General features: G+C 60.4%; 1 protein-coding gene and 1 non-coding gene across 2 annotated transcripts; both read left to right on the top strand.

Moving 5' to 3' along the window:
- The first annotated feature begins 189 nt into the window (after positions 1-189).
- AP3S2 (adaptor related protein complex 3 subunit sigma 2) lies at positions 190-22615 on the top strand. Its single transcript, XM_045824855.1, has 6 exons — positions 190-834; positions 3899-3990; positions 4365-4476; positions 7473-7544; positions 19953-20060; positions 21761-22615. Exons 1-6 carry the CDS (start codon positions 766-768, stop codon positions 21887-21889), a joined length of 582 nt encoding a protein of 193 aa, XP_045680811.1. The 5' UTR covers positions 190-765; the 3' UTR covers positions 21890-22615.
- LOC123809824 lies at positions 7145-7265 on the top strand. Its single transcript, XR_006784113.1, has one exon. It is a non-coding gene; the product is annotated as a small nucleolar RNA SNORA14 (small nucleolar RNA).
- Positions 22616-22896: the final 281 nt, after the last annotated feature.

Here is a 22896-nt window from a genome sequence, read left to right as displayed (position 1 = left end):
CTAAAACTGGAAATGCAGGGTCTAGTATTCTGTATATTTAAAAAGGCTTTTGATACATATTGGCAGTCATTTGGATAGGGGATTCCAGTTTGCAGCTCTATCTACAATACAGGGACTTGCTCCACTTCACCTCGACTGAGTCATTAAGCAAAGAAAAAAAAATGTTACCAATTTGGGGTGGTTGGTACCTTTTAAATGGGACAGCATTAGAGATGCCTTGATTCCACCATTCACTATTTACCATGGATGGAATGCTGAAAAATGAAAATGAACCTAATGTACCCCAACTGGGGAATGGCTAAATCAGCTGGCATCTCACACCGGGAAAGCAGGTCACGATATTTTGGCGCAGACGCTGATAGAAGAAGGCCCCCGCCGCCCCTGCGCTGGAGCGCGGCTGCGGGCAGGAGTTCCTGCGTCGGGAACTGCCCTCCCCACGTGCCCGGCTCTGCGCCCCGTCCGGGGTTGGCAAACTGGTCGGTGTGGCTGAAGGACACAGATCCGGGCTCGCGTCCAGGCCAGGCTCGACTCGCCGGCCGACGCTGGCCGCGGTGACTACCCTCCCCAGCCTCGGGGTCTCGATGTCCTCACCAGCCTTCTCCTCGGCGAGCCGTGAAAGCGGACTCTTCGCGGTCCGGCCCCTGGGCGCCCGGGAAAGTTTCCGCCGGCCACTTTCAGAGGCGCACCCACCGGAAGTGTCCGGGTTGTGGCGGAAGCTGATGTTTTCAAGAAATAACAGTGTTGAGAGAAGCTTGGCCGGCGAAGATGATTCAGGCGATTCTGGTTTTCAACAACCACGGGAAGCCGCGGCTGGTCCGCTTCTACCAGCGTTTCGTGAGTGCGGCCCAGCTTCGTCACGTCCCTTCCGGGGACCCGAGTCCTCTCCCGTCCCTTAGGCCCCGACGGCTCGCGCGGCCACTGCGCGCTGACCATCTCAGGCTCTTGCACTTTGCGTGACCGTCACGCTCCTTCATCTCCTTCCCCTGGGCCGGGCCTGGCGTCGGGCCTGCTGTCCCCACGCCCCGCTGCTTCCGCTCCCCCTAGGCCCTTCCTGGACCCCGGCATTTCTGTGTCAATTTGTGACACTTCCCGCAGGGTCTCAGGGCTCTGTGAGGGATGGGACGGGGCGGGGCGAGGAGGGGGACGCCTCATTGCAAACATGAATGTTTTAAGCCACTTTAGTCTTGCTTAAACTCAGTCGCAGGAGGAGGAGGAGGAAATATGCAGATTCTCGAAGTGTTTTTGCTTTAGCCAGGGAGTCCGGAATGCTTTTCCATAGACTTTTAAAAGCTAGATTACATTTTATTAAATAACTATATCAAAATAAAAACATCAGCATTCTATATAATTACTCATTTTTGTATATATGTGTGAATTTTTCCCTGTTTTATAAAAGTGTTGATTGAGACCATCCAGTTCACCTATCAACATGTATAATTCAGTGGTTATTAGTAGGGTCACAAAGTTATGGGACTGTCAGCACAATTTTAGAATATTGTCATTACCCGGAAAAGAAATCCCTACCCATTAGCAGTTATTCGGTATTTCTCCCTCAAGTCCCCCAGCCCTAGGCAACCTCTAATCTACTTTCTGTCTCTAAATTTGCTGATGCTGGGCATTTCATATAAATGGAGTGATATGATATGTGGTCTTTTATGACTGGCCTCTTACACTTAGCACAGTGTGTTTCCAGGGTTTTTCCGAACTATAGCTGTATCAGTTTCTCATCCCTTCTTGTTGCCAAAATACATTTGGTGGCACAGACATACGAGTTTTGTCCTTGTACCAGTTGATGTTCCCACCTGTGGCTCTTGTGAATAACGTTGCCAAGAACATTCATGTACTACCAGCTATTTTGTGGACGTGTGTTTTCATTTCTCTTGGTGTTATACCCAGGGGTAGAATCGCTGGGTCAAGTGGTAACTTTTTTTAAGATTTTACTTATTTATTTTTAGAGAGGGAAGGGAGGGAGAAAGAGAGAAACATCAATGTGCGGTTGCTGGGGGTCATGGCCTGCAACCCAGGCATGTACCCTGACGGGTAATCGAACCTGCGATGCTTTGGTTCCCAGCCTGTGCTCAACCCACTGAGCTACGCCAGCCAGGGCTAAGTGGTAACTTCATGGTGAACGTTTTGAGGAACTCCCGGGTTTTTTTTTCAGAGTGGCTGGACCCTTTCACGTTTTCTTCGGCAGCGCACACGCCCCAGTGTCTCCACCTCCGTAGTCACTTTCGCTGTCTTGTTGATTAAAGACGTTTCAGCGGGTGTGAGGTGCGTTTTCACTGTGGTTTGGGTTTCCGTTTCCCCGGTAACTGATGATGTCGAGCAGCGTTCACGTCCTTATTTGCCAGCTGTAGATCTTTTCTGGAGAACGTAGGAGTTTTGTAAGAACCGAGTTAGCTCATGAGTGAAAATTACCTTGCCAAGGGCAGAGTACTGAAAGATGAGGAGGGGTTATTGAAAGAATTGAGGTCTGTAAATAGTTGGGAGGTTCCCTTTTTGGCGAGTGAGAAATCAGGTGGCCTCACCCTTTCACACCACATCCCCACCGTCCCCACCGACCGCTTCCACTTCCCTCCAGAGTCAGGTAAAAAGGCCTTAGTTTGGGAGACGTTTTGGTCAGTTTAAAAAAAGTGCTGATGCTTAGCAGGTTTTGTGCTTCCGAGTACACAGTTAACCCTTTAACTCCTGGCATCTTTAAATGGAAACCAGGAGGATAGTGACTGATTTACTTGAACTCACAGGGGCCAGTGATGAGCAAGTTTCCATTCATCCGTTCAGCAAATACTGCCTTCCCACGCTGAATCCACGTTATGAAAGATAGTTTCTCCACAACGACGTTTTCCCCGTTTTTACCTCTATGTCTTTTAGATAACTAACCATTTCAAGCTTAAATGCTGCAGGAAGAAAGGGATTAACACTTCCTGAATCTATTTTCTAACTCTCGGGCAAGTCTGGTCTGAAGGTTTTCTTAAGCTTTGCCTGCCACTCCGAAGTGTGGTCCCCAGACCAGCAGCATCGGTGTCACCTGGAGGTTTCTTAGAAACGGTCTCAGGGCTCACCCAGGCCGACTGAAGCAGAACCTGCATTTTAATAACATGCCCAGGTGACTTATTGCACATTTATTGAGATTTGAGAGCGCTGATCTGGAGCTTTTAATTATTTCCATAATGACTTACTCTGAGATTTGTGTGTCTGTGTACACACACACATTCACATTTGATTTATATATAACGATATGTATATAAATCGAATGTGAGTTACCAAGAGAGTCCCTCACAGTTGAGCTTTCTCATATGTAGTAAGTGAAAAAAAATATAGCTCTGCAATTAATCAAAATTCTTACTGTAAATGGAATTTTTCCTATCTTTCTCAGTAGCACTTTTTTGGGCACGCGCCGTCTTCAGTGTAATACCTATATCACCAGCAGCAAAAAGCAAGCTCAGTTTGTTTGAAAACGTGTGCGTAATCACATCTCGATCTCCTTAAGGCGTCGGACTGGTGGACGCGCCTGCCCTGGGACAGACGTTTTCCTGGGGGAGACGGAACACCTCAGGGCCGGGCCTCTAGCTCCTCTCTCACCTGGCTGGAGAGGTGGCAGCTCTCCTCGCGTTGGGTACTGACTAAGGAAATGTCGGCTCACCCATCCGGGCGATAGTGGCCAGTGACTAGGTATCTAGGTAAATGTGCCCTTCCTTCATCTCTGTACCAGAGCCTTGTCCATTTTCCCACGGCCTTCCCTTTTATTTTTTCTCACCAGTTTCGTCTTTTCTGGAAACTGGTACCACATGGTCAGCGCCCTCCCAGCCGGGAGGCACTCCGCTGCCCGTCCGTCTCCGGCAGCGGGGTGTGTTTTCGGGCGTTCTCGCTGAGTCTCTTCCTTCCTTTCGCTCTGCAGCCAGAAGAAATCCAGCAGCAGATCGTCCGGGAGACCTTCCACCTGGTTCTCAAGCGGGACGACAACATCTGTAACTTCCTGGAGGGCGGAAGGTAAGCGATCGGCGCCAGTGTGCTCCCCGTGTGTGCCCTTTGGGGGTGGCCCTCATCACCGTCGCTTCTCGGGGCAGCAGTGCCGCGTCGGGTGGGCGCCGGCACCCCCGGAGCCGAGGGAGGACTGGGCGTGCGTCACGTGTTCCCCAGCTGGCCGTGCGCTTCCCGGGCGGGCGGGCGGGCGGGAGGGGAGGGGAGGCGAGGCAGCATTGGGCACTGCTGCCAAACGCCGTTGCGTCTGCCCGGCCTGTTCTCCGGCCTGTTCTCCGGCCCACCCTCCCCCTCTCCGTTGGGCCCTTTCTGTTCTCCCGGGACACGGTTTCTCTTTGCTGTGTTTAACACGCAAGCCTTTAAATGGTTCCCGTCTTCCGCAGTTTGATTGGTGGCTCCGACTACAAGCTGATTTATCGGCACTATGCTACCCTCTACTTTGTGTTTTGCGTGGATTCGTCAGAGAGTGAACTCGGGATCCTGGACCTCATCCAGGTACGTGTGTCAGCCAACGGCAGCCGCTTCGGGGAGTGAGCACTGGACAGTCGGGTGACCGTCCTGCACCAGGGCCGTCCAACCCTCGGCCCGCAGGCTGCATGCAGCTCGGGGCGGCTGTGAATGCGGCCCAGCACAAACTCGTAAACTTACTTAAAACACGCTAAGGTTTTTATGTGTGATTGCATGTCACAGTGTATTTACGTGGGGCCCAAGGCAACTCTTCTTCCTCCAGGGTGGCCCAGAGATGCCAAAAGGTTGGACACCCCTGCTAGATCCTTTTGTAAGTCTTTTTACTGACGCTGGTGAAAGTTGCCAGGCGTCCACCAGGTGGCGCCACAGGAACGCTCCTCAGCCACCCTGAAACATTGTGACAAGGGCTTGGAGTCACTGGTTTCTACCCAGCCCTCTCTCTGTCCTCAGTTTTCAGGCGCTGCTCTGACACCAGTTCTAGGGTATGTGTTTCCCCTGCCGACCGCCAAGCAGTTACCTCCACTTGCCGTGGACACTGACCAGGTGTCCCGTAAGCCTAACTCAGCTCGGACACTGTCCGTGTGCAGGCAGACACCGAACCCAGGACCGGGCTGTGTGCCGCCTGCGCGTCTGGCTGCCTGGCTGCAGCTCAGAGGTTCCCGTGGCCACCCCCTCGGGTTCGATGCGTTTGCGAGGCCGCTCCCGGGACTCTCCAGGGAAACACTGTCCTTCCTGGATTGCCGGGGGGTTATGCAAGGGTGTGACACAGGGCAGTCAGACGGGGCAGCGGTGTAGATCAAGGTGTGGGGAGCGGACACCCCTCTCCCCACACCTCCTGGGGTTCACCCACCTGGAAGCTCTGAATCCTGCCCTTCTGGGGTTTAGTGGAGGCTCCATCACGAGGTAGAGTTAATGAAATCATCAGCCATCGGCGAGTGATCCCTTCCGGCGGGGGGGGGGGGGGGGGGTGCGGTACTGAACGTTTCAACCCTCTAGTCACCTGTTTGGTTCCCCTGGCAGCCGGGCCCTGTCCTTAGGTGTTTTCCCAGAGTCGCCTCAGTGGAAGCTGATAGTTTCCTTTCCTCCCACTGGAGCCGAGGGAGACGGTTGCCCAAACTATATTCCCGAAACTGAAACGGGAAGCACTTGTATTTGACGATCGAGTGCAGGTTTCTTTATTTAGCATTATTGTTGAAGAAATAATACATTTGTGTCCCAAATTCAAAAAGCACACCAAAAGTGTGCAGTGAAAACCACGCTTCCTTCCCCAGCGCGCCTCCGCCAGTCGCCCCCTGTGGGTTCCTGGGGGCCGCCCGCTCTGGCTTTGGAGCCGCTAGCCAGAGGCGGTGCCGTCTCAGGGAGGGACCTGCAGAAGTTTGTGTAAACAAGGTGTGTCAGCCTGTGCACTTCGAGTTGAACAAATACTTGTAATGAGTGATGAAAAGACAAGTGAAGAAATAACACAGAGAGGAAAGAGAGATAAGTTATCACTGTAAGATGGCCTAAGTATGTACCCAGAAAACCTAAAAAGAAAAATGCACTAAATATTACAAGTAATGAATGATAGAGCAAAATAGCAGAATATGAGATGAAGTCATCAAAATTAAATGTTCTGTGAGAACAGCTAGAGAAACTTCACTTAGCGTAGTGACAGGGGACACTCAGTGTTCGGGAATTACTGTGGTGCGGGGTGCTTGGCACTGACCCCGATAACACTAGGAGACCGTGACGGAGTCCTCGAAGGAAGTGGGCTCTACGCCTCCCCTGGCCGGGGAGAGTCCCGCAGAGGGGACAGCAGTAACCGACAGACTGGGTGGGAAGCCCAGGCGTGACACCATCAGGAGACCTTACGGAACTGGGCAAAGGGAAGTTTGTCGGAAAGAATGAATGCCAGCAAATGCACAGGTATGCTTTGAGGAGAAAGGGGCAGTCATGGGGTGTTGGCCGCATGAGCCTTAAGAACATGTCATGTTTGCAGATGAGATTACCTACTAGGAAACCCAGAGCAACTGGAAGACAGCCGTGAGCGTGCGGCTCCGTCCGTGTGCACTGAGAGTGGGGCAGAACTCGGCTGTGGCCGTAGGAGTTGGGGTGCTCACCTTTGGAGGTGGGGTCTGTGGGAGGGGGCGTGCGGAGTGGGGGGTGTCCCGGGAACTGGTGACGTCCCATTTCAGAATCTGGACGCTGGCTACGGGGCGTGTTCGTTCTCAGAATTCACTACTTAGTGAATTCACTACTTAGTGAATTCTGCGCCTTTATCCTCTGTACACTCCGCTGTTTCAGCATGACGTTGGAGAGCTGAGACTGTAATCTTGTTAATCAGGGTGGGTCAGGGTACGGTGTTGTGAAATCAGTGGCGGTCGGCAGGACAGAACTGTGTTCACACGCTAACAGTTGCGGGTGTTACATACGTGACGGCCCTGTGTCTGTAGTGTTTCCGTTGTTATGTCGTGCAAATCAGCGTCTTACACAGGGGGAAGGCGGCCACGTGTGTCTGCTCGTTGTATCGCTATCTTTTTTTTAAGATTTACTTATTTTCAGAGAGAGGGGAAGGGAGGGAGAGAAGTTACATTTTGCATATACACCAGGGACCAGGCCCGCAGCCCAGGCATGCGCCCTGACCGGGAGTCAAAGCGTCCACCTTCCGCTCTGCTGGACGACGCCCGGCCCGCTGAGCCGCACGGGTCGGGGCGGCCTGCGCTCTCACGCCCTCTTGGTGCTTCCGCGGTACGAGTGAGCGCCGTGGAGGCTGCAGGGAGGCCAGGGGGCCGGGCTGCTCTCCTGGGGCTCAGTCTCACTTCATGCCTGCGACATCTTTAAGAAAAACAAAAGGTTGCCCTGTTCTAGATTGTCCCCCCAAAACTGGGACTCTAGGGTCATCGGCTCATGGGGGTAGGTTCTATTTTGAGATTGACCGTAAGGTAAACGGTATGAGGACTACCTCTTGACCTCCAGATGTGATAGTTCTGAAGACGTGGGCATTCCCTATTTTTCTTCTTCACCCATTTATTTTTGTCCCCTAGGTGTTCGTGGAGACCCTGGATAAGTGTTTCGAGAACGTCTGTGAGTTGGATTTGATCTTCCACATGGACAAGGTACCTGCGGTCCCCACCCCGGGGTCCCTAGAAAACAGAGCCTTGGGCGTCTCTAGCCACCTCCGCCTTCATGTTCTTCCTTCTGTTTTCACACTCCGGGGGCATTCCCAGAACCTGTTCTCACTTGATAACTTAACAGCGGCCGTCTGGGGGTGTTTCTGCTGGGACCTGCACCAGCACTCACACACAGAGACTCCTGCCCGGGCCCCTGGCGTGCGGCAGAGGCGGCCCCGGGGCGACCGGCTCTCGGGCCCTCGGTGAGACGCGTGGTTTCGTGCTAACTATAAATAGCTCTATGTTTCCCGGGCGACAGTCCAGTGAGAGTAACGCTTTGAAATAATCATGACACAGAGGCTTTGACTTGGCTAGTGAAATGTATTTACTTCCTTATGAGCAGTGCAGTGGCTAAGATATCAGTCATGCAGTTTAGGGCCGGGCGGTGCTCTGCAGGGAAGTGGCCCGCCAGGCAGAATGGAAGCGGTTCAAAGTGCGTGTTCCTAAACGTGACCTGTGTCCTCGTGTGCCGGCGGGGGCGGCCACGTTCGTTTCGTCCAGCCCGGCACACGCCGTGCCCGCCACTCCTGCGGGAGGGGCTGCTGCGTCTGAGGTCTGCGTGGGCATGGCGTGGCGCTCCTTACCTGGTTGCTGTCGCGGTGGTCCGTGGCCCGTGGGGGGCGGGTGCTGGCGTTTGGGAGACCGCCCGTGGCCAGGCCGGGACCCTTCTTCAGTCTGCGTTCGCCCTGGCGAGGCAGGCGTCTCTGGACCCCTTGGCGTTCGATGCAGAGACGCAAAGATGGAAGAGACCCGTGCCCCGCGCTTGGAAAGCGCGCCGCCCCGCTGGCCAGATAGGCCATGCGCCACACTTCAGAAGGCGCCACAGGGGCGTGCAGGTGCCCAGTGGGCACGGTGGTCTGTGGGGGGCCCATCGGCAGCTCTGGCTGAGGGTCCGGTCCTGGGTGCGCGGCCCTTGAGTGCCGAGTGTTGCACAGCCGGGCAGGGCGGGCTCCCCGGGGGTGGCGGCAGGGTGCGGCCGGTGGGAGCCGAGGGCGGAGAGCGGGCAGGGCCGAGCGCATCCCTGGGCACCGTCTTTGCCGGGGCAGGGCCGGCCCCCGGGGGTGCCCGGGGGCTCTGCGCCTGAGGGCCTCGTGCACAGTCGGGGACCGGTATCCCCGTGGGCCGGTCAGCAAGCTGAGGCGTAGGCTCCAGTGCCTGGAACTTAAAACACTCGTGTTTTTTCACTAAACCTTAGAATTGGGGAATTTTGAAGCATGACTGTTATAACAGATACGGCATATAAAAATTTACAGAATTTGTGAGTTTCTGTTGCTACAACCAGAATCCCAGGAGAGTTCAGGTTTTCAGAGTTCACGCCCCTGAAGCAGCGGGAACACAGGTTGTGTGCGCGTACAGGTGAAGGCCAGCCGCCAGAGATTTGGGGCTGCGCACAGCTCCGGCCGGACAAGGGGTCGCCAGGGAGGCGCTGGGGGCGCTTTGGACAGTGCACCCAGTCACCACTGCTGCTGCGCAGCGTCCCTGACCCCCGCGCTGCGTGCCAGCAGGGCCCCGGCCCGCCGCGTCTGCAGGTGCTCTCAGCGGGGAGCAGTGCCTCCCGCACGGAGAGCGCCGGGTCGGGCGCGGGGCGCGCGTGTGGGGTCGGTCGGGGCCGAGTCCGCAGAGGCAGGCGGCGGTCAGACTGGAGAGCCTTGTCCTCCGCGCCCGACTCCGGTGGGCACTGGAGTGTCCTCCCTTCAGCCAAGTGAGTGGGGCTGACACCTCCTCGTGCCTAAGGCACCTTCACCTGGCGTCTTCTCTCTCTTTCTGGCCCTTCCGCCTGCCTTTCCTGACCTCCTACCTGGTCCCTCTCCCTCTTTCCTGTTTTAGACCTCCTCTTAGGAAATCTCACGCAGTGCCGTGGCTTCAGTTCTCCGTCTGCTGGCGACTCCTAAACTGCCATCACAGCTCACCTCACTTCAAACTCGGTTACGTGTAAAACAGTCCCCAGCCCCTGCCTCTCCGGACCGACGGTTCTGGCTCACCCTTCAGGGAAACGAGCCATCATGACGTTGTCACCTTGCGTGACGTTCCCCCCAGTGCCAGCGAACTGAAATAGCGGTTTTTGTCTCGTGATGCCCTCAGCTGCTGTAGCCATGGCCTCTCGAGGCGGGCTGTGGGGCACGTCTGCCTGGTGAGGAGCCGGCGCTGGAGCCCACACGGCTGCCCGAGTCCCAGCTCCTCCGCTCGGGAGCTGCAGGTGCACGGGCCTCGGGAAGGCCCTGGGCCCCTGTGGCGGACGTGAGCTTTGACTGTGCGGGAAGTGTTTGGGACGGGGCCTCTGCGGGGTGTGTCCTCCTTTTACCTGTCCCCACCCCGGCCTGCCCTCCCCCCAGACACTGCTGGGGGAGGGATCGAACTGTCCTGGTCCCCACTGCTTGTCCGGGTGTCAGCACGGTCCCTGGCACGCCCTGCTGCCTCGTTGTTGAATTCCGTTAACCACCCACTATTCCCAGTGCCGTCTCCGTGAATCTCATCTTTGGGGGGAGACAGAATGAAATCAATGGTAGGTGGTGATGAAGGCTGGGGAGGAAGTAAAGCGGGCCCCAGAGTGGGTAGGTGAGATGGGCATTTTCCATGGGGCGATGGGGAGGGCGTCTCTCGGAGATGGCACTTCAGCACGAACCCGAGGGAAGTAAGCCCGGCTGGCTGGGGGAACTCGGGGAGGAAGGCGGGCAGAGCCCCGAGGGCGGGCGGTGTGGCTGAAGGGGGGTGAGGAGGGTGGGAAGGAACAGGGGGTGGGGTCCTGGCAGGGGAGGGATCGGATAGGCCATCGCTGGGTAAGAAATTTTGTTAAGAGTCCCCGCGTCCCAGGAGGGGAGCGTGGTAAGCCTGGGGACTGACTTTCTGACATGTACCACGTGCACAGATTGTCTGCTGGTCATCCTGGTCCCTGCGGCCCACTGTGCGGAGGAGGACAGGAAGTCCTCTGTCTCTAAGCTTTATTGCCTGGCACGGTAAACAGTGTGAATCGCTCGCGGCTGCCCTGAGGCGGGTCCAGCCGGAGCCGGATGAGCTGATAGATGGTCTGCGCCTTATCCCCACGGTAGCCTGGGAACTGCGGTCACTCCCCGCGTCCCGGTGGGGAGGGCCGCCAGGGTGTGGGCCCGGCGTCTGCCTCGGGGAGAGTTTATGAGCCTGAAAGCAGATGGGTCGTTGGCCTGGTGAAAACACACCACAGTCACGTCTCTGTCGTCGACCAGCCCTGGCGGCCACGTCTGCCTGTGGCCTGGGGAGTGAGGTCTCCATCCTGGGGAGCCCAGGTGGCGGAGGCTGCTCCTGGAGTCAGCCGGGCCTGCCCCACGGGCGGGGATGTGCCGGTGGCCTCGGGCAGAGGGTGCCCGGGCCCTGCGCCCTCGCTCCGAGGGGAGTCGCCCCGTCGCAGCCTGGAGCCGAGCACCTCCTGCGCTGCCCCCGGCAGGATGCAGTGTGTCCCTCTGGACTCTCAGAGTCCGCGTGCCTGCGTTTGCCCACAAGCTCCACGTTCAGTGCTGGCCGCGGAGCCCTCGGGGAGGGAGAGGGAGATGCCCTGCCGGCTGGCCGCGAGCCCTGGGCTTTCAGGCTGCAGCTCCGTCTCCCGCCCTGGGTGACGGCGGGGGCGCGTCCCCGGGAGCCCCGACCCCGGCACTCGCTGGCACGTGGTGCGCTCGCCCTGGGCACATCTGCTGGGGTGCAGACGGGGACACGGCTGCGCCTCCCTCCGACCCAGGTGCAGGGTCGTGCCTCCGGGGGTGGGCGGCACCTCTCACCCCGAGGGCCCGCCCCCTCCTCAGCGCGCACCAGCTGCTGCCTCCGCCACCCCACGTCTTCCCCACATCTTCTCGTCCACCCGCCCCGGTTCCACCAGTGGACACCGTCCTCTGAGGCGGAGAGTCTCACTGATGCCAACTCCCCCTCTGCTTCCAGGTGGTCACCACATGGTGTTGGTTCCCCCTCAGTGTGTGCTTCCAGTGCCCCTCTGCCCGTGCTGTTCTGTTTCTAAACGCCCTTTACCTGAGTGCAGGTAACTAACAGAGCAGCTCCAGATACCTGCAGCAGCTCTGCCCAGTCTCTCTCCTGCGTCCCTCCCCTGGGCTGACCCTCCGTAGTAGGGGACGTCCCTCCCCCTTTCCCTCCCCTCTGCGTTCCTCCTGCCAGCCTCCGAAGACCCCAGGTGGCAGGCCCTCTGGGGCCTCAGAGCCCCCTGCCCTGGGACGCAGCCCCCTCAGGCCCCTCTGAATCTTCCTCTGCTTTCCACACGCACCTTGCCAATCCCCACCTCCCTGCTTTGTCTCTGCCCTTCCCCGCCCAGAAACCCCTCCCCGACCCCCGGCAGGCTCCCCCGGCTCAGGGCTCAGCCCGAGCTCCACGTTTGTGAGGCTGTCCCGCTCTGCAGGGCTGCCCTCCTCCGGCCTGCCCGCCCCCCTGCTCTCGCGCTCAGGTCGCTGAGCCCGTTCCCACTGGACGGGTGAGCTCTCGGAACGGCGTCGGCCTGTGATGCACGATGGGCGACCTGAACAGTGCAGGGCACTCGAGTGTAGCTGATTGGTTGTCCAACCTAAGCGTGCCTTTTCATTTTTAAATTGTTGTAGTACTTTTCAGATAACATCTGATGCGCATTTTTAAAAGCCAGACTCTCATTAGCTCCTGACTTTCAAAGTGATGGCCCGCACATACTTGCTAATTTCGGGGTGCCGAGGGAGCGACATAGACGGCCCCCCTGAACACCCCCTTGGGTCTCATAGGCCATCAGTTCTTAGACCCCGTTTTGTGATGTCCGTGATTTTAGCGCATCGAGCCGAGGTCTCTTGCGTGGTCGCTGGCGCTCGCGGTTTGACTGGCGGTGTCTCCTGTTGGCGCCCGCGGGGCAGTGGGTGACGCCCAGGCAGTGGGGGCGTAGCTGGGTGGAACATGTCCCCCTCCACCGCTCGGGGCTGTTCTGAGGACGGCAGTTAGTAACTGGCCAGCTCAGTAAATGGTGATTTTAGTCTTTGTATTTACTTTTCTCTTACTGTTCTCTCTCCTTCCAAATCCCCCCTCAGATCCACCCTTTACACACCCTTCTGATGACACATCAGAAGTGGTTTCGATTCTCTGACCCCTTGTCCGAACTGTCCTGCAGCTCGCTCTCCCCCAGCTGCGGTTCGTGCGGGAGAGGGGGACACGCCTCGCTCCACCGGCCAGTGGGACCACTGCCAGCAGGATGGAGCGTCCAGTGGGACCGCTGCCAGCAGGAGGGAGCGCTGCGGGCTCCTCCGCCCCGTGTACCAAGACCTGAAGCCTCCGCCTGCCTCTCCCGCTCACCGCCTGCCGGCCCCTCCCTCGCACTGTGTGCTGCCGCAGCGCTGACTCATGCACCTGGTCCGTAGGAGGTCCCGTCTCTGCGAGGTTTTGATTCAGCCTGCAAGGGCTCTGGGGGCGGGGCCCCGGCCCTGGGCCTCCCCAGGAGCAGTGAGGGCTTCAGAGAGGCAGGAGCCCATCTCTTTGGAAACGGGCTCCTGGGTCCAGGCATGGTGTTTGCAGGTTTTTCTCAGTGGCCAGATAAAGTGTGCTCACTCCCCCGACGCCCGCCGTTTGGTCCGCCGGGAAGAGTGGCGGAGGCCCAGGGTGGCGGGCAGGAGCCTGCTCTTCACTTACCCGGGTGCCCGTCGGTCCGGGGCGGGGCTGGCTCCGAGCACGTTGCAGCTCCACGCCGCCGAGAACTTGTGATGGTTCCTCCTGCTGCTCAGGAGGCTGGGCAGCTCGGGGGCAGCGCGCTCTGCACCAAGGGGAAGGGTCTGTCCTGCCTCAGGAGCCCGGGAGCAAACCCCTGCTTTGGGAAGGGGGTTGGTCAAGATTGTGATCGCCACGCCAGCTAGTAGTCGTCTCGTGCTTAGGTGTCAGGCACATGATAGCTGAGCACTTCAAATGCAGGGTCTCGCTTGCCCTGCGTCGTCTTGTTCTAGCTTCGGAAGAGGCACGTCAGGGAAGGACTCTGGTTCTCCCCGTTTTACAGATGAAGAAACTGAGGTTTAGAGCCAGAACGTCTGCTTCTTCAAGGCCACACAAGTAGGAAGTGGCAGGGACGGAATTCAGACCCTGGGCTCCACACAGCTACGCGGCCCTCAGCGTCCTCTCCTGCTTGAGCATCCTCGGTGTGGAAAGAGGTGCGTGTTTGGGGCGTGCTGTGTGTGCATGTGAGCAGCCAGGAGAGGGGGAAGCTCTGGGGGACCGCCCGGACCCTTTCTCGCCCAGCACCGGGTTAGCCTCCGGGGCCAGCACTACAGATGGGGCGCCGTGGGAGGCGGGGCTGGAGCTGCAGGCAAGGAAGGACAAGTCCCGCTACAACGTGTCTTAAAAACTGCTTCGCAGAGGACTCGGACTCGGGGTTCTCGAGTGTGTTTTGCTGCAGTCAGCTGTACGGGTGCAAGGCCCTGTGAGGGAGGATCACTGGCAGAACCCAGAGAGGAGTTAATGAGTTGCCGGGAGACGGGTCACTCCCTCCTTCATTTAGCAGTTACTTTACAGCCCACCCTCCTCTGAGCTTGCATATCATGTTGTCCTTGAGTCGTGGGACTGACCACAGTCTTCCTTTTATTATGGTTCTCCAAGTTCAGGTTCTGCCCTTGAGTGTAAGCCCTTTGAGGACAAGGTCCACGTCTTATCTTCATTTCCTCCTTCCGGCCCTCAGCCTTCTGTGGGGTGAAGGCAGGCCTTGCTGCAGCTCACACTCTCACTGACAGCGAGGGGAAGCCTTGACCCTGGCATGTGAGCTCGGGCGCAGTGGGCCCCGTGGGCTCACGGGCACAGATTTAGCTTACGCAGACTCAGCTCTAGCCATTCGGCACGAAGAAAGAGAATAAAAATTCTAAGTGCAGAACAATTCTGCCCACAGTTCTCAGGCCCCCGGTGTGTCCTCCGGGTGGGGGGTCGGGGCCGGCTGTTCTCTGCCCCTGCTCCGTCGTGAGCGTCTCGCGTGCGGCCCGGAGTGGTTTCCGCGCTGCACGTCACGGTGCCGCCTCCCCGTCTGGGTGGTCCCCACAGCCCCTGGCTTCGTCCGGGGCGCGCTGGGACAGAGACCCGCCTGTGCGTTTCGGGGGAGGACGGTGAGCCGGGCGCACGGCACAGGCGCTGCAGGGTCGGGGCTGTGTCTCGTTCCCGTCCCACTCGGTGACTTGGAGCCTGGTCTCGTGTGAGGTGAGGCTCTGCCAGATTAACTTGTCCTCCGTTGAAAGAATGTGTGATCACGTGCGTGAAAGCGAAGAGAGAAAATCAAGGGCTGGGGACTAGGCCTTAAGGAGACATCTGGAGGAAGCCGTAAATTTCCGGTCTGAAGACCGAGGAAAGTCGTAAAAGCGGTGCAGGAGGCAGCGACAGCGAGGACCAGAGGAAACACAGACCCTGCCGAGGGCGCCGCCTGGTCTCAGCAGAGCCGCCTGGGGCCAGAGGCCCGCATGCCCGCAGGGGTCTGGGTGCGGAGTGAGTTTCTCCGTCAGCGCTAACAACGGCTGGCAGAGAGGAGGCTCGGTGACGCCCAGAATGTTCTGTGTCAGCAGCCCTGGGTGTGCGGCGCACTCCGGAAGGTTTTCGTGAACTTGGTGTGGTGGGGGCAGAGTGCTCCCCCCCGCGCCCCACCCCGCCCGGCCGGAGAGCTGCCCTCTCGGGGCTGGGGCCGCTTCTCGCCCCGTCCTTCGTGGCCGCGGGGCGCACGGAGGCGCTCAGCTGACGGATGTGGTGTCTCATCACCATGTGTGGGTGTGCGGACGAGGCAGATGCAGGGCGAGGCGTGGGGACAGCCAGTCCCGAGCCGGTCCTAAAACACTGATAAAACTCAGGACTTTGGAACGACGGGTGGGCGGGGGGAGGCTCCCTGTGTTTCTGCACCAGGTTTCTGGAGGGCGTTTCTGTGCCCTCTTCCCCTTTCACGTTTTTCCTCGCAGGGGTGGACGGGAACTGGAGACTGACTCTGGGCTGAGATGACTCAGTTTCCCTTCCCCCAGCACCGCTCAGTCCTCTGCAAGCGGCCCCGTGGCCTCTGGCGCGGCAGCCACCACACTCTCTGGCAGCAGGGCGCGGGGGTGCTGCCGTCCCCAGAATTCCTCCTCTCGGTTCCCCTTGGCCCTTTCCTAGGAATTCCTGAGGCCGGCCAGGCCAGTGAGGAGTAGGAAAGGTGGTCTGTGCACACTTAGCTTTCCACCCGGCAGACTTGCGCTCTCTGCTGTAAAACGAGAGGGTTGCCGTGTTGGCGCCCTCGGTTTCCGCACAAGCCCTGCGCCGTGCCCTTTTGGTCTCGGCCCGTTCTGCTGTCCTCCGTGTGGCGACAGCTCTGGGCAAGACGGGCAGCGTGCGTGGGCAGGGTTTGCAGCCCCGCGGGCCTGCTCCCTCCGGTGGGAAACACCAGTGCGGGGAGCGACCGCGTCCAGGGGTTCTGTGCGGGCGCTGAGCCTGGGCGCCGGCACGCTGACGTGCGGGCCGCCCCCTCTGCCCACGGAGGTCTGCCGGGCGGGTTCCTGCGGCCCTGGCGCGGGAGCGCCTCTTCCTGGGGGAACGGTGCTCTCCCATAGCGGTGCGGGTGCTGGGTGCTCCCCGTCCTCACGGTGGCCCCGGCCAGGTGTCGTGAGCCGCTAGCGTGAGGAGCGGATCACACCTACAGAAAAACACACTGTGAGTGTGATACTTGAAGACGGACTCTCAGCCCGTGGCCAGCTGAGGGTTTGGGAACTCTGTTTTCACTGGAGGAAAAGGAATGTTTGCTGCCTTCTGGCTCCATGCCGCTCTGCTTCCGGTGACGTCCCCGTGGGCCTGGGCGTGGACCCGCACCCTCCGACTCCGTGGGAGACGTGCAGCGGGGGCTCGTGAGGCCCCGGGACTCTGCTCGAAACGCCGCGTCGCCGTCCCGGCAGCCCCGGGGCCATGTCCATCAGGGGCACCTCTGCCCTTGAGGGGCCGCTGGTCTTTTCCTTCCTGGACGCTGCCATGCGGCGTGACTCGAGCAGGCGTGCTGGAGCGCCTGTGTCTCGGTGACGGGGTGAAAAGCCAGGCCGTCCCAAGGACAGTGTCTCCTCAGAGTCAGGGCGTCTGACCCAGAGGAGCCCCTCCCACCCCCGCAGCCGCTGGGGAAGGGCTGTGCTCGCCGAGCCCGGCGCGCCGCACCCCGGGGTGGGGGGGGGGGATGAGTGTGCGTGTGCATGGAGCCCACCCTCAGGGAAGGGCGAGGTTGGGGAGGGGACGGACGGGCACAGAGCAGGGTGGTGCTTGGAGGGAGGTACCCTAGTGGGGACGCACGCGGGCACAGAAATGTCCCTGGGAGGGCGACGAGCTGTCCTGAGTGGTTCTTGAGTTTGCTCGGCCCGAGCCTCGGGCAGTCAGCACCTGGGGTCCTGGAAGAATGTCCCCGGCTTTTCCAGGACTGCGTGGCAGGATCCCCGTGCGGAGTGGTGGGAGGTGGAGGGTCAGGAGGAGCAGCGGCAGCGTGGTCGGCCTCACCGAGGGCCCTTGTTGCAGTTTGGGGAAGTGCGTTCTTTCTGTCAGGAAGTCACAGCAGCTTGGACAGTCCCGGGGGACCGCTCCAGGGTGCCCGCTCCCTGTCTGTGCGCACAGTGGGGCTGCTGGCCAGGCGTGGCCAGCGTAGAGCTGGGGTCGAGCTGCTCAGAACAGGAGGCGCACCCGCCCGGAGCCCCAGGGCTGGAGCCTCGCCTGTCAGTGAGCCGGGCCCCGGAAGACCCCTGGGGGAGCCCAGGGGGCAGACTCCCAGGCCCCCACCTGGGCCAGCACATTCACGTGCCTCCAGGGGCCCCTTATAGAAGCAGGTGCCCTCAGGGGAGGGAGGATGATGGGACAGGTGCCTGCAGAAGAGCCGCGAGGGAGACGGGGGTCCGGACGTGTGGGCAGGGGGCACAGAGGCTCCGTCCTGGGTGAGATCGCCCTCGAAGGAGTGGGCGCTTGGGTTTTGGTGACCATCTCTACCTTTTGACTGTTTTGAAGGGTTTTAAGAGAAAATGTCTAATAGGACGGGATTATAAACTCCCAACTTTCAGTCACTGAAGCGTGGCCCTGAGTGTGCACCTTGGCCCGGAGACGTCAGCACTTTCCCTGCGGCGTTCCCGACGACTCACCCCTCACGGCATTTCCTCTGTCACCTTCTCACCCCGAGATAAGCTGCGGGTTTATTGGGGTGGCCGTGCTCTCTGTGTCCGGGTGAGAAACTCGGCCTGCCTGTGGGGACTGCCGGGTCGGAGTGCCAGGGGACCTGCCAGAAGTGTCAGCACTTCGGTTCCCTGGGCAGACACCCGTGACTGGGCTTGGCTGGTGTCATCATCTCGGGTTGCTGAGTAGCAGAACGCTGGGAGTCATGGCCATTTGAGTTTGTTCCGTGTGCCCTGCGTCGGGCTGGGTGTCGGGCTCTGGACGAACTTTGTACCTCTCTGCTTTCTCCTGCTGGTGTGGCTTTTATTGCCGCCTCGATGACTCAGGCTTCGGGCCTCATCTTCCCCTGCCTCCCTGTGTCCCATTGGTCCTTGAGCTTTTGGGGCTATCGGAGGGTTTGACCCCCCTTTCTCTCAACGTCCTCCACACCACACTCCACCTGCCACCTCCCGTCGTTAAACAGAATGAGTCTCTGATGACGTCTTCAGCTTGCGAGGCGCGCAGTGTGGCACTGATGCGTGCCTGCCCGCTCCCCACGCCGGTGCTTGGCAGCCTCCACCTTGCTCAAGTCCCTTCCGTCCCCACTCAGGGAAATGGCGCCCGTCAGTCACTTCGCCTGCAGTGGGAGAGGCGGCTGTGCCCAGCGGAACCTGCTGGTGCCAGTGACACTGGTCGTGGTGACCATGTGGTGTGCTCCGTAGCGCACAGGAAGCCACGCGTGACAAAAGAGAATGGGTCTGAGAGAACAAAGGGAGGGCTTTGGAAAGGCCCGCTGCCTGAAGAGGAAACAGAGTTGAGTCAGGTTTGGGCAAGGTGACAGGGGACCAGGCGGGGAGGGCTCCCACGTGCCGGCCGCCTCCCTGGGCCCGGGTTCTCACCCCCCCCCCCCCACCTCGGAGAGACTGGGAGCTGTAGGGGTGCGTCATGGGTGAATTTTATGTGAGAAACATGGCAGGGAACTCTGGTCCGCGGAAAAGGTCCCGTTGGCCCTCAAAACGAAGTTCGGTGGCTGTGCAAGTGTCGTTTACAGCGAATGGTGAGGGTGCGGGGCGGGGCGGGGCATGGAGTCGCGGTAACAGTCAGAAGGCCTGTTCCTCCGTGACTTGTGGTGTGGGTTTTCAGCGATGCCCACCGACTGTCCGTCACTGCGGGCGGGGAGCCGGTGTTCCTCCGGCCTCTTCCTCTCCCCCGCGTCTCCCTCGTCTTCGTGGCTGTTGACTTTCTACAGCGTCCAGACGTGGCACTGGCACCTCCTGCCACGCTGTCCCCGTGGCCGTAGTCCTGCCGCTGCGTGGGCTGCGCACCCACCGCCGGTCCCTGCGCCCTCAGCGTCCCGCCGAGGCTCCTCCCGAGAGGCCCGTGGGAGCGACAAGCCCCACTCCTGCCGTGCTGGGTGCTGTCCCGTGGCCGTAGCCCTGCCGCTGCGTGGGCTGCGCGCTCACCACCGGTCCCGGCGCCCTCGGCGTCCCGGCGCCCTCGGCGTCCCGGGCCGAGCAGCAGGCCCCGCTCTCGCTCTCGGCTGACAGTCGGAGGCTCCCGAGTGCTCCCGCCACGGCTTCTCTCCTTGGGAATTTCGTACATGTTGCTCCTTTTTCTGCTGGAATTTCATTGTGGAAATTTTCAAGATTCTGCCCCTCTTCTAAGTGATTGGGCCTTTTTGCCAGTTTGTGGAAATCCTGAAGTCTTACCCTCGGGGTCTGTGTTGGCGCCGACTGTTGAGGGCCAGCTTTCCCCGGGGCCCGCTGTGTCCTCGCAGGTGGCGGAGCGCCCTTCCTTTTCCAGGCCGGACGGCGGTCCGTCGTGTGGGTGCGGACGTCCTGTGCACCCGCTCCTCTGTCCACGGGGGGCGACGCTGTGGTGACTGCTGAGACGCTGGCATGTGCCAGGCACGGGGCCATCTCGTCCAGTCTCCTCCAGTGTCCCTCCCAACAGGAAGCGGAGGCATGGGGGGATAACGTGCCCAAGTTCACGAGCCAGCAGCAGAGCTGACATTTAACCAGGTCTGTCTGACCTCAGAGCCTGTGCTCTCAGCCACCACCTCGCTGCCTCGGGTGTAGCCGGGCAGCTCCACCACGGCTCATGGGAGACACCCGGGGCGTGATGAGCGAGCGTGGGGGACCCCCGTGGCCTCATTGACGGGGGATGAGTGGGGGGCCTGGGTCGCTGCTGCCCGAGAGCCCACAAGGTCCCCTTTGGGGCCGCGCCGACCACCGCAGAGGGCTCTGACCCTGCGTCCCTTCACTGCCCCTTCAGGTGCACTACATCCTGCAGGAAGTGGTGATGGGCGGGATGGTGCTGGAGACGAATATGAATGAGATCGTGGCCCAGGTGGAAGCTCAGAACAGGCTGGAGAAGTCAGAGGTGAGTGCACGGCTGTCCCGGGCCCCGGCTGGTTCCGGAACACCCGGGCAGGCAGCAGTGGGCACCTGGGTTGGTTTGTGGGCCATGGCACCTTAGGGGCGGCTTACACTCACCTTCTTTCTTCCTGGAGCCCGTCAAAGCTCATGGGTGCGAGGGCAGGTAGGAAGGAGGCTGAAAGTGTGCTGGGAAAGCCAGGTGGCCGGGGAAGGAAGGCAAGCAGCTTCGTGGGGGGGGGGGGTTACCGCCCACGTTTGTGGCTTGTAATTCCTCCTCTCAAAGCCACCCGTTCCCGGGGGGTCTAGCGTCCCCCCCTCTGATCCCACTGTGGCTTCCTGGCCTGCGCCGGGGGAGGCTGCTCTCCCAGTGGCCACTGCTCGTGGCGTCTGCCGGACCTCAGCGTAGCCGGTTTCCTTGTTTCCCGAGAGCCTTACAAAAAGCTGCAGTGGAGTTTGGCCGGGGTCTGAAACCAGCCCAGCCCACCCGCACATCGCGCAGATGTGCGCAGGAAGTCTGCCCTGGCCCCTGGGGTCTCTCCGTGGCCGCCTCCAGCCCCACTCGGGCGGAGAGGTCACAGGGGCACCTGCACACGCAGCGGAACTCGCAGACCGAGCGGCCGCCTCAGCTTCCCAGGGGTCTGCCACGGCTTCCTTGCTTTGTGCAATGGGACTTGATCTTGCAAAACCAGGAACTCTTTCTGTGGGGACCGGCGGGCCTGCTGAAGAAGCTTTTCCAGCCCACAGCTATTGTGGCAACTACAGTTCTCCTAGAAACGCAGGCTGGGAAGCTTCCAGGAGCGGCGAGCGGGTCTGAGGCCAGGGGCTGGAAACCAGAAGGGCTGGAGCCTGGCTGCGCAAGGACAGGGTGGGAGCCGGTCCGGAGGGGGGCTGGCGAGGAGGAGGTGACCTTGAGGGTCGTCGTCAGCTTCTCCCCTCGTCCGCAGGGGGCGAGAGCCCGGAGGGTGCGTGCTGACTGCAGGCACGTGGGCCGTCTGTGGGCGCCCTACCTCCTGCCAGTCCTTCCTCTCGCCGTGTCATTGCGAAAGCCTGTTTTTTCCACCTCACATCATTAGTTGGCAGGCGGGTCCCCTAAGCCACAACATTCACTCTCTTTTTAAAAATTGCCCCGTGACTGTACTTGTTTATCCGAGTCTTCAGTCCCTTGAGGAAAGGGTTTCATTTTGTTTTGTAATCTGAAAAACACCCTTGTTTCCTCAAGCATTTTTAAAAAATTTTTTAAATATACTTTTAGAAGGGAAGAGAAGGAGAAAGAGAGGGAGAGAAACATCAGTGTGTGGTTGCCTCTCACATGGCCCTCATGAGGGACCTGGCTTGCAACCCAGGCATGTGCCCTGACTGGGAATCGAACCTGCAATGCTTTGGTTCCTAGCCCACGCTCAATCCACTGAGCTACACCAGCCAGGGCATCTTCTGCAAGCATTTACTGAGCACCGACTGTGGGCCGGGCCCTGTGAGGTGCTGGGGCTACAAACTGCAGCAGCCACACACCTTGGGCAGCTCAGGTCTGGCCCCCCCAGCCCCGCCCCCAGCCCCCATCCTGAAAATTGGTTGGCTGGCTGCTCTGGAGGGAGGGGGGCGGGGGGGAGGGCGGAGCCTGCACTAGGCCCCTGCCCCTGGTTGTCCTGCACGCTGAGGAGATGCCGCTGAGGGTCTGTCTCACGCCCCCCTCTTGTCTCCCCTCAGGGCGGCCTCTCGGCAGCCCCCGCCCGCGCCGTGTCCGCGGTGAAAAACATCAACCTGCCGGAGATGCCTCGGAACATCAACATCGGCGACCTCAACATCAAAGTCCCCAACCTGTCCCAGTTTGTCTGAGGGCTGAAGACCGTGCTGCACCGGAGTCCCGGAGCGAAGCCGAGCCAGTCCCGCGGCAGCACCCACTCCGAGCCGCAGGCGAGGAGCCGCGGCCCTGACCCACGCAGTGCCGGAGCGGCGCGGCGGGTCTGCCGGCTCTGACTGCGGGTGGGAGGGTCCGGGCCCCTCAGTGGAGGTCAGCGCACGGGGTTAGCTCGCCCGCTCTCCCTCCGCGTGCAGCCGCTCCCGGGGCTCGGGGCCGTGTGGAGAGGCCCGCCCGCTTCCCAGGACCCCCACCAGGACCTTGTCCGACTAGAGTCTTCTTCCGCAGCCCCAGGAGGCGCCCCGAGTCCCGTCGCGGCCACGGTTGCCGGCGAGGCGCCATCGCTGCAGGGGGTCTGGCCCGCAGACCTGAGCCGCGGTGAATGGCGGGCGAGGGCAGGGCCCTCCGAGGAGGAGGAGCGCCACCCGCTGGCTCCGCTAGGCCGTGCTCCCCGGAGTCTGCCGGTGCAGCCAGACTGTCGGATCGCGGCCTCCCGCGGGGCACTCCGCCCACTGCCCCCGTCCGAGCCCTGCCCCCCGTGTCTGCGTGCCCGCGGCCTGGTCAGAGGCCGGTGCCCGCCTCCCGCGTCCCTGCTGGTCGGAGAGCGACCCCACGCGGCGCTCTCTCCGGCGCAGCCGGATGCCCCCTCAAAGGGGAGAGGCCCTGTGTCTGTAGAAGATAAAGCTGGCACCGTATGGAATGTCTCAGAATGACTGCTCCTTCTGGGTTCAAAATACATTCTCCTCGCGAGGGGCAGACGGGTCAGGTGCTGTGTTCTGAGTGGCGAGTCTTCTCTGCACGGAACCCACTGCCGTCGCACCAGCCCTGGCGCGCAAGAGCCTGAGCCGGGGAAGGTTGGGCGCACAGGAAGCGTGCTGCCGAGACCGCTGGCAGGCGGACCGCTGTGGGAGCAGTCCCTCCCTACGCTCTGCTCTCGGGCTCGCCTTGTTCCCTGCAGCCGGCGTTCTCGCAGGGCTGGCTTTGG

This window comes from Phyllostomus hastatus, unplaced genomic scaffold (genome assembly GCF_019186645.2).
Source record: "Phyllostomus hastatus isolate PE091 unplaced genomic scaffold, TTU_PhHast_1.1 phas_scaffold_555, whole genome shotgun sequence".
NCBI classification, from domain to species: domain Eukaryota; kingdom Metazoa; phylum Chordata; class Mammalia; order Chiroptera; family Phyllostomidae; genus Phyllostomus; species Phyllostomus hastatus.
This window is presented reverse-complemented; position numbering and strand designations above follow the sequence as displayed.